This window comes from Halyomorpha halys, unplaced genomic scaffold (assembly GCF_000696795.3).
Source record: "Halyomorpha halys isolate HHAL.00 unplaced genomic scaffold, Hhal_1.1 Scaffold228.1, whole genome shotgun sequence".
Taxonomy (NCBI): Eukaryota; Metazoa; Arthropoda; class Insecta; order Hemiptera; family Pentatomidae; genus Halyomorpha; species Halyomorpha halys.
The window spans coordinates 163,971-182,397 of record NW_027107268.1 but is presented as its reverse complement, the minus strand read 5'-3'; the positions used below and the strand labels follow the sequence as shown (position 1 = coordinate 182,397).

General features: G+C 29.2%; 2 protein-coding genes and 1 long non-coding RNA gene across 3 annotated transcripts in view; 2 read left to right on the top strand and 1 right to left on the bottom strand.

The window, feature by feature from the left end:
* LOC106679880 (acid phosphatase type 7) overlaps positions 1-3,440 on the top strand; it is a gene marked incomplete in the record, with an annotated part of 18,370 nt that extends 14,930 nt beyond the window's left edge. Inside the window, 3 exon segments of the mRNA XM_067045549.1 lie at positions 1,374-1,545; positions 3,073-3,210; positions 3,293-3,440. Of these exon segments, the coding sequence (XP_066901650.1) occupies positions 1,374-1,545; positions 3,073-3,210; positions 3,293-3,358 (376 nt within the window).
* A 4,404-nt stretch (positions 3,441-7,844) lies between these two features.
* Positions 7,845-9,191, bottom strand: LOC106679873 (beta-1,3-galactosyltransferase 5). Its single transcript, XM_014419258.3, has one exon. The coding sequence runs from the start codon at positions 9,061-9,063 to the stop codon at positions 8,008-8,010; it is 1,056 nt and encodes a 351-aa protein (XP_014274744.1). The 5' UTR covers positions 9,064-9,191; the 3' UTR covers positions 7,845-8,007.
* A 1,203-nt stretch (positions 9,192-10,394) lies between these two features.
* LOC106679876 (uncharacterized) overlaps positions 10,395-18,427 on the top strand; it is a 121,241-nt gene continuing 113,208 nt past the window's right edge. The window contains exons 1-2 of the long non-coding RNA XR_001343033.2: positions 10,395-10,540; positions 12,498-12,577. This is a non-coding gene — a long non-coding RNA (uncharacterized lncRNA). The remainder of the gene's footprint in view (positions 10,541-12,497; positions 12,578-18,427) is intronic.

Below are 18,427 nucleotides of genomic sequence, written 5' to 3'. Positions count from 1 at the left end.
CCTGGTCACTACCACTTCCTCTCTTCTGCTTCCCCTTCCAGAACTTTCCCTCTGTTTTGTTTATTTTTGATATTTCTGAACTTGATGACAGGAGAATTTCAGCCCACATTAACTCTCAGTTTTTCCTAACTCAATCATTTAGAGATATTTTAATGTTGTTTGATTCCTATATTAGAAGTGGAATGCTCATGTTAACAGCTAAACATAGGTGGCATCTTCTGCTCATTTGTGCGCTGCCTCATTTCCTTGTCTCCCTAATAGTCCAATATTAATTATCTAATGATAAACTGATTTGTGAAGTGCATCTTCAACTGAAAGCCAGGCGCTACTTCTGTTACTTTAATGAATGGACTGTAATTTAATTGAAGGAATAAAAGGTGAAAGAAAATGAATATATTAACAAATTTACAGGGTTGTGAACTGTGAACAAGAGGAATACTAAACTCTATGGTATAATAACAGGGTTGTAAGAGGGTAGCCAAAAAGAAACATGGCTGGATTAAGTTAGATCTATAATTTTGAATTGAGGCCTGCGAAGATGGTGATATTGATGCTTCAATGTGCGCAAAGTTCTCGTTACAGTGGATTAGGAATGAAAGATAGAGTGAACTGACTTAGGTGAATGTTTATGTGGATGAAGGTGGCATCTTCTCTCTCCTTATCTTCCTCTCTCCTGGGTCTCGTCCCTAGTCAAGGAGCCACTTCCTTGAGTTACTCTCACATTCTAACTTAAATTCAGGGAAGGACGAAGATAATTTCTCTGAATCCAACAGAAAAAAAAAAATGGTGCTCTTCTCTCGTTTGCTTTACTCCAGAGCAAGACAGAGTTTCTTACTATTGGTCACATGGGGCACTAATGATGCATATTACTATTAAGAATATGCTTGTATTGCGGGGGTCACCTTCTGTTCACATCTTTTATTTTTTAAACAAAATAACCAATATTGTGTAATATTTGTTTAAAATGTATAATAAATAAATTTATGAATACTAAATTACAACAATTTTCTTGCCTTAATGTCATACATCATAGGAAAGGGCATAAAAAATGCTGTAAGATAAAACCTATCACAGTTCTCTAGCCAAAGTAGGAAAGCTACTATCATTCCCAAGCTACTGTCATACACAAAAATTTTAAGTTTTTTTAAAAATTTAATTGTTAAGTAAATTTTTTTTGTTTGATAGTAATACTTGGAAAATGGTTATGAATTCTATGCTTAATAAAACAAACAAATATCTTAAGTAATTGTTTTTGTTGAGTTTTACATTATGTTGTATGTTAATATATTTTTAAAAGTGAAATGGAAGACAGATTAAGAAAATACTGTTCACCTTTTGACTTATAATCATTACTCAAATGTAATATTTTACAGGTTCGGCCTTGAGAATCTGTTTTATGAAGCCGGTGTTGATCTGGAAATTTGGGCTCACGAGCATTCTTATGAGAGAATGTGGCCTGTTTATGAACACAAAGTGTATAATGGAAGTAACGCTGAGCCGTACACAAATCCTAATGCTCCTGTACATGTGATCAGTGGGTCAGCTGTAAGTTATTGTATAATTTAAGAAAAAGTTTAGCCAATAATTATAATCTATCTATAAACTTCAAAATATTGTTTGAAAAACCAAAAAGAAAATAATTGAACATTTTATTAATATAAGAATATATGGTTGCTTAACAATCTAGTAATCGCTCACCCTACTGATGCATTAATTGTCACCCTTCGTCTTTGAGATAACTTCTCTATTTAGTTTGATTATACACACAATATGGCATTAAATATTATAGAAATCAGTTAAAATTATTGAAATATCAGAATAAAAATGTATTTATAAAAAGATGTGATAAAATAAAACAAATTCAACACTTTTGGTAAACAAAATTATTAATTTGTGGAGATGGTCAGGGGGGTGCAATCAGCAAATAAACAAAAAAATATTTATTCATGCCAACCTTTCAACCTGAATTCATGTCTTCATCAGGGTTAAAAAACAAAAAACAGATAACAACCATCATTCAGAAAAACTAAAAAAAAAAAAAATAAACCAACAAATTAAGAAATATACATAAGAATAGATTAAAAATACAGTAGTTGATTAAGAGCCATGGAAGTAGATAATAGTAGATTGATAACAATGAAAAATGAAATAAGGTATGTAAGTAGCATCTAAAAAACTGAACTTTTCTTTCATACAGTTCATTGTTGATTCAAATTGTTTTTCAGTTTTTAGAGACTACTTACATATCTTCTTACCTCTATAATATTACATTTCATCTTTCATTGTTACCAATCTACTACTTTCTACTTCCATGGTTATTAATCAACTGCTGTATTTTTAATCCATTGTTATGTATATTTCTTAATTTGTTGGTTTGTTAATTTCTTTTAATTTTTTATGTTTCTCTGAATGATGGTTGTTATCTGGTTTTGTGTTTTAGCCCTGATGATGACCTGAAATTTAGGTTGAAACGTTAGCACGAATAAATGATTTTTTACTCATATTAATCTTTATTCAACCATCAACACCTCATTAAAAATTATTAATTGGTGTCTCAAAAGAATAAAATTAAACTAATTTTACATACTCCCTTTTTTTTTTTCTCTCTGAAGATTGAGTGACAAAACCTTTGCCTTAGTATCCCTAATGAAGGCCTGAAGGTCAAAACTTCAGCACAAATAAATAACTTTATGTTTATTTGTTTTTTTTTTTGCTGACCGGATATCCTACTAACTTCTCTAGTGTTATTTGAACATCTTTTCCACGATTCAAATTTCTGTCAAGGTTTGGTGAAATGTGATGGAAGAGAACAAAAGATACAATTACACAAAACCAGGTCTCTACTCACGACAATTGAAAATTTACTAAACAATGCTTGATAGAAGTTGTTCACTCAAATGATTTTATTCGAATTTTTTTCTCCCTAACTCTAGATTACTTGAACACTTGGCAGTTTGGAATTTTTCTCTGGTCTCCTTGAGTTTCAAATTATTGATATTCGGTTGTAGTTACTTTGTAAATTAATTAGTGTTTCTAATTAAAAGTTTAATGACCTTCTTTTACTTTAATAAGGGCTGTCAAGAGAATACGGACCATTTCATAAAGCACCCTATGGAGTGGTCTGCCTTCAGGAACAGTGACTACGGCTATGCTAGGCTTAAGATCTACAATCATACACACCTCTACTGGGAACAAGTTTCTGCTGACAAAGTAATTTATTACAGCAAAGCCTAATACTAAATTATTTGCAGGATTATTATTTATACTATATTAAGCCATGTTCTTTTTCCAGGAAGGAGATGTTATTGACAGTATGTGGCTGATTAAAAATTACCATGGACCTTTCTCAAAGAAATAACTTCCCGTTGACAATTCCTATAACGCGATATACAACTTGAATGTAGCTAATAAAAGATAGGAAATATTCATTTTATAAAACATTTAAGTTTCTTGATGTAGAATTTAGATTAGAAGCTAGTGATTTTAGTGATATTTGTTTACTGTTTTCAGTTGATGTTAATTATTTTTTATAATATCAAACTATTGATATTTAGATTTTATCGTGTTATCCATGACTATTGTCTTTCCTTAAAATGTTGATGTGATGGAATAAAAAAAAATGGTCACATTGTTTCTGATGTAGCATCAAGTTTATTATTCTGTATATTATTAGTTTGACTCAAATTATTAATATTTATTGATTTGAGTTATTTAGTATTCAACTTGTTTTGGTTTAATTTTCTGTTTTTTTTATTTTTTCAAAGAATACCCTTATTCGTTTCTTCTTTATTTTCTTGTTGTAGAGGTATCGGAACAATTGCCCATCATCTAGCCCATCCTGTAATTTTATTAGAAGATCTTATTAACGTTTTACATACATTTCTACATTTACATAATTAATAATTACGTCACAAACCGTGATAGCAATCATTTTAATAAATGATAAAAGCCTAATATAAATTTATTTTTATTTAATTACCTGATATTCTCCTTCTATTCTTATTCGTCTCTTTAAGGTATTTGCTTTGATATTAAAAAATTGTTGTTATCCTGAAATTAATGTTACAACGTATTATTTAACGAAATGTAATTCTGAATTATAACATTTTATTTTCAAATTATACCTGCTGCTCTCTCTGTAATCAGAGTGTTGCACTTATATTAGTAGCAGAAGGTTTAGTCAGATACCACCCGTTTGTTTTGGGCATGCTAATTATTATATATGAATTTAGTTAATTATATCAATATAGTGTTGTCCTATGTCTTTTATGACTGCTTTTGACATTTACTACCTTTTTAATATTTTTTGATTCAATGTAATTTCTGCTTCTGCTATTAGATCCTGTGTTTAAAATTTCTACTTAATCAAAATCAAAATTATTCTTATTTTGTATATTAGGTCTTGCTGGTGATGTAGCTTTTATATTTTGGGGTTTTTTAACGTTTATGCATTCTATGTTGTTTGACTCTATTATCTAAAATTTGTGATGTCTCTCCTATATAATATAGGAGTTATAATTGTTAGCAACTTTTTCATTTATATTCTATGCCTCATTATTATTTGTTCATTGATTTATTGTATTATTTGTACAATTATACCATAAATTGTTGACCATTCTGTGTCAATAAAAGTTTTTTGTTCATGTTTTATATATTGTATTTTTGAAATATTTTTCTACAGTTAGTTTAATCAATTTGGTAATTAAATTTTTCACTGAATTTAGCATTTGTTATTTTGGATGATTTAAGTCGTAAATTAATTTTTTGTCATTACCATTTTCTTTTTTTATCATGTAAGTTTCTATTTTATTTTCATTTAGAATTATGTTTATATCTAAATACTGCTTTTTCTATTGTAAATTTTATTTTATTTTTTGTTTGAATTATTTAATGAGTCAAACAGTTTATTGTATTCTTAATTTTTTTAAATGATTAGTACATCATCAGTATAGTTTTCGATAATTATAGGTTTTGTTTCCAAAATATTTGTTCATCAAATGATATATACATATATTTCTTGTTTTTAATTTTTGTCTTTTCACTGAGTATAGTCCAATTGTCTTTAATTATTTTTTATTGATATTATATCCATTTAATTAGACTTTATCCTAAAAGCAATTATGTATGTGTGTATAAATATACGTACTTATTTTATTTTATTTCCTCTTCCTAAAAAGTATGATACTAATTACCATTATGCAAATCCTTATCATTATTATCAAACGAGGTAAACTTATGTAAATCCCCATGAGTTGAGGGAGAGAGGTGTAGTACTTTCAAATAATACCTTTAAAGTAGGTTTATAGTCTAATTTTTTAGCAATTTGTGGTATGAAAATCATGTCTCTGTCATTTATTATTTCAAACAAGAATGGAATCATAAATATTTTTAATAATTCTAATAATAGGTAGGGAAACACTTACCAACGTGCCCTATGTAGGAAACACAATTTTTTTAAATATCTGAATTACCACCAGCTGTACCAATTTTGTTACTAAGTGGAGATTGGTTTTTCTTCTGTTTTTATGTAGTATTTATGTTGTGTGTTAGAAAAAAATTATGAAAAATTTTAATCGTGTTGAGTTGATTAAAATGTTCAATTTTTTATAGATATTCATCTCCAAATTTTATAACACTGTGGGTTATACGTAATATTTTAGTTTAATGTTTTTAAATATATGGTGTAATTTATTAAAAAAAAAAAAAAATGTTCCATTACAACTCATGAAGGGCCAAGGGTCCAATACTTTGAAAGAAAGTACTGTTACTAAACCAACAAATGTGCAAGAAGGTCATTTGGTTAATGAGGGAGGGTTCCGTAAAAAGATAATCAAATAAAAACAATTATAAAGTAATTTATATCTTATTAAATTTTACATATGTTTTAACAATACCATTTTTTTTTTCTGTTTCGACCACAAATATTTATAACAAAAATTGATCTTTTTTTGTTATTTATCATTAAATGGAATTTGTTTTTGTAATATATACATGGTATGTACTTAAATAGTATAAGTATATATTCAAACATTATAAAATTTAGACATAGGTGGGTTATTGTAAATATGTACTACTTTTTGACATATGAAAATATTTCAATGGTGTGAATGAATTTGTGATGTATACTAATTAGTTAATAGATTAGTCACTAGGACATTAAAAAGATGTAAAAAGTTTTGTTATTTTATTTAAAGTCGATGCTTCGGTCAGTCAATTTTCCATTAGTTTTATTACTTTTTGATTTATTAGAATAGCAAATCAAGTTATAAAAGTTCCTAAATCCGATTTCTACATCAACGCAATAAACATTGTCAAAGCAGAAAAAATCATTTTTTCTAAGGATCCTCTTCAACTCACATTTGTCCCTCTGATGCCGGAGTTTTATGAAGGAGTTGTAGGGGCTTTCTGACTCTCTGCCACATTAGCGAAACACATATTCTAGCTCATGGGATGGTGTTTAAGACGAGCTGCTATAGTAGGGGAACAAGTATAAGAAATTTAAAAGATCCAAATACTGAATGGTATTGTTTAATGTATGTAATTGTTTTTAGAGTATCACAACTTGAAAAAGGGTATGGAGCCTAAAACTTTGTTGTTTGAAATCAAAAAGTATTAATTGAAGGGTTCATGTAACAATTTTTGAATCTTTAGTGTGGATGAAGGGGGTAGGTGCCTGTCTGGCCAGTGTGAGGTACTCTAAGCTCAAAATCCAATTAATAGCTGAGATAGATGTAGAAGGGGATATGTACACTTCAAAACATAAAATTGAATTGTTTTCTTAAAATTTACTATTTGTAAAATAACCCCTGCAATATTATATAACTGATTAAACATGGTTTTTTATATGATATAATGTGTAACATATTGCTTTATTACTATACATACATACATATAGCTTTATTACTAAAGTTGATCCAAACGGATCATTTGGAAATAAAAATCAGTTATAATATAATAATTTATTAATTTTGTTTTGTCCGCATTGCTGACCCCCAAACTAACATCTAAGCATCCTAAATCAATACAGTCAACTAGCCGTCACTTTTTTTGTCTCTTTTAAACCTTCAATTAATTAATTGATTTTAATATTATTAATTAATTATAAAATTAATAGATTATTTAATATTATCATTTCTTAGATATATTATCTTGATTTTTTTTTGTTTACCATTCTATTTATATTAATTAAAATAATTCAATAATTATAACATTGTAACTCGTAATAACATCACTCCTCATTTTCCAAAACTTATTCTTTTTTTAAAAGTGTTGAGCTTAGGTTTATAAGAAATTACTTCCCTATAATACTTTGATAAGCATAGTTTGGAAGTTCCTATCAATATCATTAAAGAATGAATTTGTTCTGTAATAATGATAGACTTATTGTTAAATTATATGGTTGCATCGCAGCAACTGAGCATATTGAAATTTTTTATATAAGGATCAAGATGAACAGTAAATATTATGTCCAAAAGTCTCATGTTTAAAAATGTGAATAAATACCTTTTTTTTTATTATGATAATAATGTTTTATACTTGATCCAATTGTTTCCTGCTGAAGATTAGCACATTATAAGTACATTAAATAGTTTTATTCCTCCTATATCAAATTTCAAGTGCTTCAGATGTCAGCACTCTTCTTGAGAGTTTGTGGAGTTTTTTAGACTATTATACTGAATAAATATTTTGTGTAAGTATTTACTGGTTCTAATAAACTTTTAATTAATATATAACTTTTTTAAATTATAGATTAAAATTTCAATACTGTCCATGAATATTGCTAAATAAATGTTTGGACAAATATTAAGCAAATTGATATCAGAGAGAATAGTCAATAAAAAAAATTCAAAAATATATTATTTTATTAGTAAAAATAAATGTGTTCAAAGAATACAACAAGAAACAAATGTTAAAAATATAAAAACTATACAAATCAGTCAAATGATTTTCATATAATTTAATTAAAACTGTAGTACCTATATATATATATATATTACACTTTTAAGTTCACTGTACTATTGTTATTTTTGGAAAACCTTTACGAAGAGGTGGTAGCTTTCTTTTTGCTACACATTTGTCTTCAACTTTGGTTCCTGGTTTTAGAGTTGGACAATGGTTGACATAACAATGCTTGGCATGTTTTTGGAACTTCAACTGAAGAGAATGGTCACCACCATCAGGTGATACGATGAAATCGCACTTCAGGCCTTTCCGCATACAACACTCTGCAACTTCCGGATGAAGAGTAAACAATTCACTAATATCTGACAAGGTAATATTAGATTTTTGGGACACCATCCCTGTCACAAACAGATCATCAATCCAGAAATAATTGAAATCTCTTGCATGGGTAAGAAGGATTTTGACTACATCAAGTGTAACAATATACATCCAACCAGAAAGGAATGGAGGGTAGTTTTCAGCCGAGTATTCATTTTTTGTCACATACCATTTGTTAGCCTTCATTCGAATGGGCCTCATATCTTTGAGAATGTAGCCCATGAGTTGAAATTTCTTTTTTTCAGTAATGTCTACCAGAGTATACAAGTCTACTAGAATATCATCATCAGTTTTTATGACAAATTTAACGTTATTACAATATTTTGTTGCCCATTTAAGACCCATGAGGTGTTTGTAAGTGAGGTTTCTATAAGATTCCATGAAATTCCCTTGCACCAGATCGGAAAATTTCTTGTTTTCATCGAGGAGAGCATTTTGGCTGACTTCATGGAAAGGTGGAAGAGTAGCCAAAAGAAATACTCTTGAAATGCCTAATCTTTGAAGATCGGAAGAAGGGTAAGCTCTTCTAATGGCACTTCTGGCTTCGACATTTCCCGAGTAAGACGTGACGATCTGGATGTGAGAGATATTACTTCCACAAGGTTTACCCTTCAATATGTAGTTGAAGTTGCGAAAGTCCAGAAGGTCTTCATCCTTGCCGTTGTAGTGGATGTTGGGAAGGTAAACCAAGTTGTGAGGAGCGCTGTGTTTGATGTAACTTAGATATACAAGGAACAACAAGCTCAAACACAGAATGGATAGGCATGTATTCCTGTGCCTCATAGCTCAAGTGACCATTATGAAAACTGACCCGACCGTATGGTAATACCGAGGTTGACAAATAACTAAACGAAAGTGGTTTAACTACAAGTGACCTTGGCAGAGAGGGGATAGGACCCACCATCCTTGTCTCAGTCACTGGTACTAGTGATGGTATGGAACGGTTTGAATCTGTAGCAGTTCCAGTTCCAAAACGGGTCCTTCAACCGATCCCGTTCCATGAATTTTTCCATGGGTATTGTTTCCAGCGGCATCGCATTGCCTGGTTTAAGGTTTCCATTTTTTTCTTTTTCAATTGAATGCCGGAGGGGAAGAAATGGAATGAAATATTTTTTAGATTTTTTTTTAAAGAATGAAGTTCATTGTCTTATGAGATTTTTTCCCGCCAGTTTTAGTTTTCACAGACACCTCTGTGAAGTTGTTACCTCCCCCCCCCCCACCCAGCCTCTATATTTTTGAAAAAATTGCGAGTTCTGTAGTTTACAATTATTTTAAGAAATAATGCTGCTGTTTGAGACATGCAAAATACCATTCAAAGTTCTGCGTGCCTAATTTTACGTTTTTTGCAATATTGACACATTAACATTTTTGCTATCAATATTAGCACTTTGCGTATTTTAAGGATGATTGTTAGAAATTTTAGATTAGAACTCAAAGAATTTTTAAGTTTCACCACTTTTCAGTTTGGTGTTATATTCATTAGGAATTTTTGGCAAAACGTTTTGTTTTTTTTCGAGAATTCTATTGGCTTCCTTCATCCCCCCTCATCAAATAGTCCTAACAATTATTATACTTAATAACCAAAGTTCTAAATTTAATAGCAAAAAGTTATTGGATATTAAGTTGAGTTGCGCAAAACGTGAAGTTTTCTGCGCATATTTTAAATGTTTTCGCATATCTTAAACAGAACTATTTCTTAAAATAATTCCGCCCTCAAGAACTCGAACTTTTTTCAACAATTTTGAGAATCGATTAACTTCTCAGAGGTGTTACAGACAATTAAGAAATTAAATTATCATTGTAATCCAAACATTTTGATAAATATAATTTATATTATCAGTACCATATTACATATGTATTATACTTTTTAATGTTAATTTAAGTGTTCCGCCATTTTCCTAATTCTATCAAAAGGGTATTGCAACGGAATAATGGTTATTTATAAATAATTATATTATTTACTGTTATATTAATTTATAAATAATAGTTATTTATAAATAATTTAATCAGAAATATATTTAAGTTATTTATGATTTATTTAATTATTTAACAGTTTATAGTGAAAACTTGATTTAGCTCAAATCTTTTGGCGGAACTGTAGAGAACATGGAAGCTTTCGGTGTGAAAAATGGTATCTGAAATTTTTCATGAATTGCAGTTTTTTGCATCATATGCTTTTTTATGGCTCATTTCATTAATTGCTGAAAGAAACTATCGGAAATTTGTTTTCTTTAGACAATAATGTTGATCTTAAGCTATGGTAAGTGATATATGGTTAAAAGTAAATTATTGTGATTAATATACAATTGAACATTGTAAAAGTTTTTATTTTTGCAATTACCATGTTTTATGATTGAAGGCCTCAGTTATAGAAAGAGAGAAGTATCATGTCAGAGCACTAGATGTTTCAAGTTTATGTAATTTAAAAATATAATTAGAAAAATCTTGTGGTATAAAAACCAAATCATTTTTGATTAAGCTGAAAATAAAATGTCTTAGGTAAGAATTTTTTGAATTTTGTTTTTTGATTGGGTTGATGTTATAATGAATATAAACTGTTCATTCTTTTCAATAGAACTTCAAAAAGTTCTCTGAATGTTTCTTGTTGTGGTAATATTTATTTATTGGTGGATTGTGTAGTATTTCCTCATAAAATTGCTGCTCCAAATTATCGAGAAACATTAAACATACAGATCTATTGATATATCTTCAAATCTATAACTACTCAGCTTTCTTTGTCCAATAATTTCTGGCATTTTTAGCCTCCAGGATATTGTGAGGGATAATAAGTTTATATAAAAGATAGATCCAAAAATTAATTAACTGCAAAGCTGCCATAAATATTACTTCATTACACTTGTTTATTAGAATGAAACAAGTGGTTTTCATTGCTTACTATCAGTATTTTTTGATAACCAAAACCAAAATATGGAAAAAAAAATTGATAGGTATTTTACTGATTTTTTTATTTTTTATTCAGTGAATAGATAAATAAATTATAAAGATATTGAACCATCTGAGCTAATAAGGAACCACCAGGTACAACAATAATTATTTTCATTTTACAACAAAAATCTAAGGCTTTATCAGTATTTAAAAGTGATAGAGGTTTTTGAGAAAAGCGCCTTAGGTTTTTGTTCCAAAACTGAAATTCTCGAAAAATTATCAATATAAAACACTTGTAAAACACTATTTTAAAAAGTATTGGTCGATTCCTTATTGCATGTGTGACTTCAAATAATTTACAATATTTATTTTTAATGTTCCCAGATGCACGCGTATCTCTGGCTAGTATACCAAGTTACAATGGCTTTATCGTTCTTTCCAACAGCGGTATTCTCATGTTTCTTTCTCATTCCAAACCATAAGAAATAAGAAACCTTTCCAAGCTTGGTTTTACCCTTGGCCTGGGGTTAGGTGATGGTGGTTCTGGGTCTATTAGATGGAAGTGCATGACGATTGCATTGAAACATACATAGGAGTAATAAATGAATTAAGTATGTTGCTTCTTGAGAGAGTTAAAAATGAATCAGGTTCTCAATTCGACATTAAAGTTAAATAGTACATAATAGTTTTATCATCATTCTTTAACAGATTCATATAACACACAGGGACATATATCACATATGGATATATAGTACATAGGAGCATATAGCATACATCATACATATCATAGGGGCCTACCGGGAGTTGAAAACCGTAATGGATCTTCAGGACCAACAAAAGAAGATTCTAAACAGGTGGAACTAGTTTTTAACCTATGCAAGAGTATTTAGTTGGTCAATAGTTTTTTTTAAAAAGAAATTTAAACATATTGTATATAATTGATTATACAATATAATTGAGTCGAGTGAGTTAACTTTGAGCTCCAGTACCGGTTCGAATCCAGCCTTAAGGGTTGACTTATTTCTGTGGGAATCCCACGAAATGAAAACTTGACCTCTCACCATGGTTAGAATAGGGTGGTAACCTGTAGATTAACCCTGTCTGTCATGAATAACCATGAAGGGGGAGTTATAAAATAAAAACAATTGAATCATGAATTAAAGAAGCAACGTACGATTTTACTGCCATTCTATTTCATCTCCAAACACACATTAGCACATACATTACATTTGGGTTTTATGTATTTTTATGTCTTACAATGTGTTTCTACAAAAGTTATTTTATAAATAATTATTATAGTTGTTTTATTATTATACTTATTGGAATTGCAGAACCAAGAAATATATGGGAAGGGCTGTTGGGGGCACTCAGAGATGTTGAGGAATTATCACCAGCTTTAAGAAGGAAAGATGTAAGAACTTATTATTATTATTATAGTTCTTTACTCAAACAATATTAAGTTGGTTAATGTAATTTCATGTGCCTTCAGCTTTAACATTATAAACTCTTATATATTTTGAAGGCTGAGGAATGAGTTTGAAGTAAAAAAAGAAGCGAAGAACATTTTAATTATCAAAAGCATTTTTATTGTTTAGTAATGGGTGAATTTTCAGATTCCTCCTTTTTCCTTTTCAAACATTTTAAGATGTTGTTATATATGAATATATATCAGTAACAACAATTATGAATTATGATTTTTTTTTATTTATAAAAATAGCTAAACTTGGTAATTTATAAAATTCTATTATAATTGATGGTACAAAATAATTTAATTATTAATTTGTTTAAATATTATGATTGTTAATTTTAATAATATAACAATTTAATAAACTATTCCAATTTATTATGTCCATAAATTAAAAAGATCATGTGCATTTTACGGATCGCACAACTTTTGCTTACTACCCTACTTTGAGTTGAAATTATTCCTTGCATTTTTCAGAACAGATACTTTTATATTATTTACTGTGACAATAATTTCCTTTTATAATTTTCCAAATGAGTCTGTTTGTTTATAGATTAACTAACTCCAATTCAACAGTTTTCAGAAAAGTACTTTTAATAATATTTCTTGATGCAAAATTTTGACATTTTTCTTCTGCAAAATGATGACACAAACATAAAAATGTAACAGGTTTAGTAAAATTTACATTCTGCTATAAACCATATATTCATTAGTTAATAGTCATGGAATCAATATTGAATACTAAGAATTATTTTATTGATTTACACTGTCAACTCAAAAGGTTCATATTTGGTGAAATAAAAAAAAAAATTAATATTTATTACTATGGAGACAAAAACGTTTATCAAACTAGTAAAACCAAAATAAACACATGCACACCTGGCGGGTTAAAAGTAATTAGAACAGACTTTTTACTTATGCGTTTTTCATTATTCTCCACTACATAATATGTTAAATATCATTTTTTCTAAAATTTTTGTCTTTTCAATGATATATAGATAATACGATATATATAATGTCTATATCACTACTCTTATTTGAGGAAATATTTATTGTGTTTATTATATCTGTGTAATTGTTGCCTATACTAAAAATAAAAATATTATTATTAATAAAGATGTATTTGAAGTATGAAGGTGTTTAATAATTAAAATGTTCTTTTCTTATTTATTAATTTTAAAGTGGAATCTATGATGTTTAGATGATTGAAGTAAAACAAAACTTAATTATGTTTGAGCTAGTCCATAGCTAGCCCACTTTGGAAAATGTAGGCTTAAGCTTAGTGTAGTAGTATTTGATATATTTCTGTAACTGCTTCTTGAGTAACTGCCTCCTCTCACGAATCATAAGATTGTTTACTTATTATTTAAAAACAAAAACTGACTATCAAAATTTTAGTATTATTAAAATGTTATCTTATTTTAAATAAATGTAATTTTGATTTAATCAAAAACCATTTAATTTAATTTTTTTGTCAGATCTGTTTAGTTAACATTTGCAACAAAGCATTTGAATTAATTTATTTGTGATCAATACATTAACAAAAAAATTGGAACTTATTATCATTACATCAAGTTATAATTATTTGTTAATGAATGAATACGAGAGGTTAAGGCAGATTTCAGTATCTCTAGTTTGATGCAGCAAACCCTTCTCCAATTACACACAACAATTTTCTTTTAAAATATTAAAAAAATATAATAAATTGTATTTATCTATCCATAAAAATGGATAACTAAAATTTTTTGTTTTCCTTAAAATGTTAATATTTCTGAAATTTATTATTTTATTACAATTTCAAAATATTTATTCTTATCTTTAAATATAAAAATCTAAGGTTGTTCAAAAATTAGGTTAGTTAAATAAGTACACATATGAAGGGGTCGAGGGACTGCAAGCAGCCAGGTAAGTAATATTGAATTCTTATTTTTAGTATTGCTATTTTGTATTTCCATTGTGGGCAAAATTTTGCATGAAGTATGTGCATGTTATTTGTTTTTATTTTTGTTAATGCAGCAGCTGCCTCCTCTCACAATAATTTATTTGTCAATTTTCTAAAAAATCACTTTAAAGATTGTAATAGTCCAAAAAGAGTTAAAATTTAAAACTTTTTGTTTGAATTTGATTGAGAAGTCAGTTCAATTAATTTTTTTGTCAGGTATGGTTAGTTAGTTATAAAATAATTGAATTAATTTCTTATATGTTACAGAAATATTAATATTCATTGATGTTTAATTTTTATTATTAAGTAAATTACTATTAATTTGTAGAAGTTAATTTTTCAATAATTCATCACAATAACTAAAGTTATTAATAAATTCAATTTAATTTATATTGTATTTAATCTCTCATTTCAATGCGAGAGTAAGGTGGATTTCAGGATCTCAAGTCTGCAGCTGCCAGCTTCACTAATTGCATACACGATGGTTCTCATTGTATATTCTAAATGTATTATGTTAATATTATATTTTACTTCACAAATTTGTTTCTGACCTGTTATGATGTTAAATATGTTAGTTCTTGTGAAATTACTTCTTTCACATTATAATAATAATAAACTTAATGCTCATTATTTCTGACTAGGTGAAAACTTAATTACGAATTATCTTAAAAAGTTATAGAGCCTATTATATTATATCTTTTATACGAAAACTTTATTGTTATATAGACATTATATCTTCTGTCAAGCCTAACCTTTTGTAAAATGATCTTGGATATGGGCCCTTGTTTTTACCATAAACATCTACGCTAACCTCTCCAGTCTCAGACAGATTAGAGTATATATTGCATTCGAATTTGTGACATAATTTACTGACATCAAGTTAATAATTTAATACCATCGGGGCATATATTGGGCTTTTAAAACAATAATTGAATCATAAATCCAAGATATTCCGCCCACGTATATTTCATGGTATTTCCAACCGAGTTTTAATTTTTTAGTTGTAAATATTTATATTTCCTATAAGATATAAAAATAATTTAGTTTATAATAATATAACTTACATTTATCGTTTTATTACTGATACATATTTACTTTTATGTTTAAATATTGAAATTATTAGATGGTTAAGACATTAGATTGCTACACTGGAGTTCAGGGACTTTAAGCTTTCATAAAACTTTCAAAGTTTTACAGCAGAACAAAATGAAGTTTCTGTTTGCACTGTACTGCTTGTTGTGGATAGCGATGAATCTGTATATTAGAATTGTCGCTCTTTCTTAACTATTACTCTTTTAGAAATATGACTATGATAATGAAAATATTATAATAAAATAAAAATGAACTAAAGTGAATTAACGATAGTTTATCTCTGACATAAAGACATTAGTGGAGCCATATTAGTACTATAGCATTCCATACTCATGTCATTTTCATAATAGTATTTACATGTGTATATTTTATATATTACTTGATATTTAATTATTGTTAATACTTAATCATTTAAAATTCTTACCTTAATTATTCGTGTATTTAAATTTAAAAAGTGGTTCAAGTTCGGCTTAGATGCTTTCTTGCTCCTACCCAAAGAGAACTAATACACTTCTCAATATGGACAGGAGCACTCTAAGACAGGTGACATGTCATATATAGATATCAAGGACACTGTCAGTTGAATAAGCATTTCTATAAAATGAGAATGACAGAGAAAACTAATCAGAATTGGACTGAACCCATCTGAATGTGAATGATAGATCATAAAAGGGTAAAACAGCCCTTTATCTTGCATCAGGCAAAGGATTTCTCGAGATGATGAGGACATTATGCTAAGAGAGCGCTGCTGCTGATATACAAGATAATGATAAAAGATAATGCTGGGGTGGCAGAGGATATGAAAGGAATTGACCATTGGACTCCCTTACATAATGCAGCACGAGGACACCTTGCTGTAGTGGAGACCTGTTGAACCGCAGAGCAGATTCAGGAGCTTAGTCAGGCAGTGGCCTGGGGGGAGGGGACCTGCAGCTGAAGGGAGCCACCTTCAATGGAAGTGTCTATTGAGGGCGACTCGGCCATGGTGAAGCTGCTGATCTACCGTAGTTATGCTGCAGTTAATGCTGAGGATGATAATGGATAGACTGCCTAGTTGTTCAATGTTTTGTAAATTACCTTTATAGAGTTGAATAAAAGATTTGATTGTGCGAAAGTGTATTTATAAATTTTGCTATTCTGTTTAGTCCATTCAAATTATACATAAATAAATAATGCATAACCTAAACATTTAAAAAAAAATAGGTGTAACCTGCCCTATGTTTGTTAGTGGGGGAAAAATGGTATGTCTCCCACTGATTTTTGTGTTGGGTCTAGTTTTGAGGGAGGAATGGAAGGGTTATAACTCTTTGTTTAAATCTCAAAACTAAATGGTTTGCTGAAAAAATTATTCTTACTTAAATTTAAGTCCTTAACTTTGTTTATACTTAAAGTGGATATATAAATTTTCTAAACTAGGTATTTTCTGTTTTACAGACTAATATTAGTCGGGTCAAATTAGGCATCTAATTAAAGGATTAAAATAGCGACCAATTTTGTTGAAGAAGTATCTGAGGTGGATGTACTAAAAAAAAAAAAAACCATCTCATAAATTTTTTATGTGTTTCTAACAAATTGCTGGATTTAATTTGAGGACCCATTCTGGGTTTTTGGAATAGTGTTCCAGGAACTCAGAATAAGAAGATCTTACAAATAAAATCCTAATGTTTTGTGAAAAATATTTATTTTTCTTTAAACCCATGGATTGAAGAAGGAAGGGAATAATTTTCATTCAATGAAATGTTTAGTTTTATTATTTCCTCCAAAAGAGGTGCTTAAAAAATAAACTTCCACTGTTGAGAAAAAGTTTCATACTTCCTAATGTTTTGAAAATCGTGAGATCAGCCAAGGTTTAGAATTGATCTTAAGCAACTCTATCATATCATCAATTTTGAAAATTAGGTTCTTGATTTGTGATTTATTGGTTATTTTATTATTACGATTCCTTCAAGCTTCCTTTCATTTTGCCTATTTTTATAATGAAAATAGAGTAAATCATGTAGAATAGCCTTAAAAATTCAAAAGAACATAGCAAGCGTGTAGATACCGATAGATATATTTGTTGCTTCCTTTGTTTACCAGGCATTTGTACAAGTCTTTGTAGCGAGTGGCAAACATGTAGATCCATCATAAGACTGTAAAAGAGACTTATAAATAAAGCAGATATAAAGGTTAAAGGTGCCTCTACACTTTTTTTTCTAAGCCCCATGAGTGCGTAGGGTAAGCTCTTTTACTGCATTTGAAAAGGGAGCTGAGGAAATTGGATATTTTGGATAAGAGGTAGTGTTGTGTGTTAGTCTAATGATGTCGAGAAACACCAGGTTTGTTGTGTTAAGTAATTTGTCCTCAGTCTAGTCTGAGGTGAGGGTCTGCCATCTTTGTGGCCGTCCTGTCTGTGTCAATGTCGTGAAGAGTGGGTTTATGCAATGCTGGAGGCTATCAAAGAGATGTACCTCCTCGGGATGAACTCTGTCACTGTTGGTCGGTCGAGTGCCGTGTATATGTGGTTAGTCTTTGCTCTTTGTAATGAAGTATGTCGTACTACATGTCTGATTATGCTACTCTAAAACTGTTGAAGCTTCTTGGCTGTTGTTGGTCAGCAAGGGTGCTCCATAGAGCAAGGCTGGTCTGATCACACTTTTATAAATCATTAATTTGGTGATTAAGCCTGCAAGACTTAGTCCTAACCAGCTTGATTTTCTAGGTGCAGTGGTGAGCTAGTGTCAGGTGTCTATCAAGAGTGACTCCCAGATATACTATGCTCC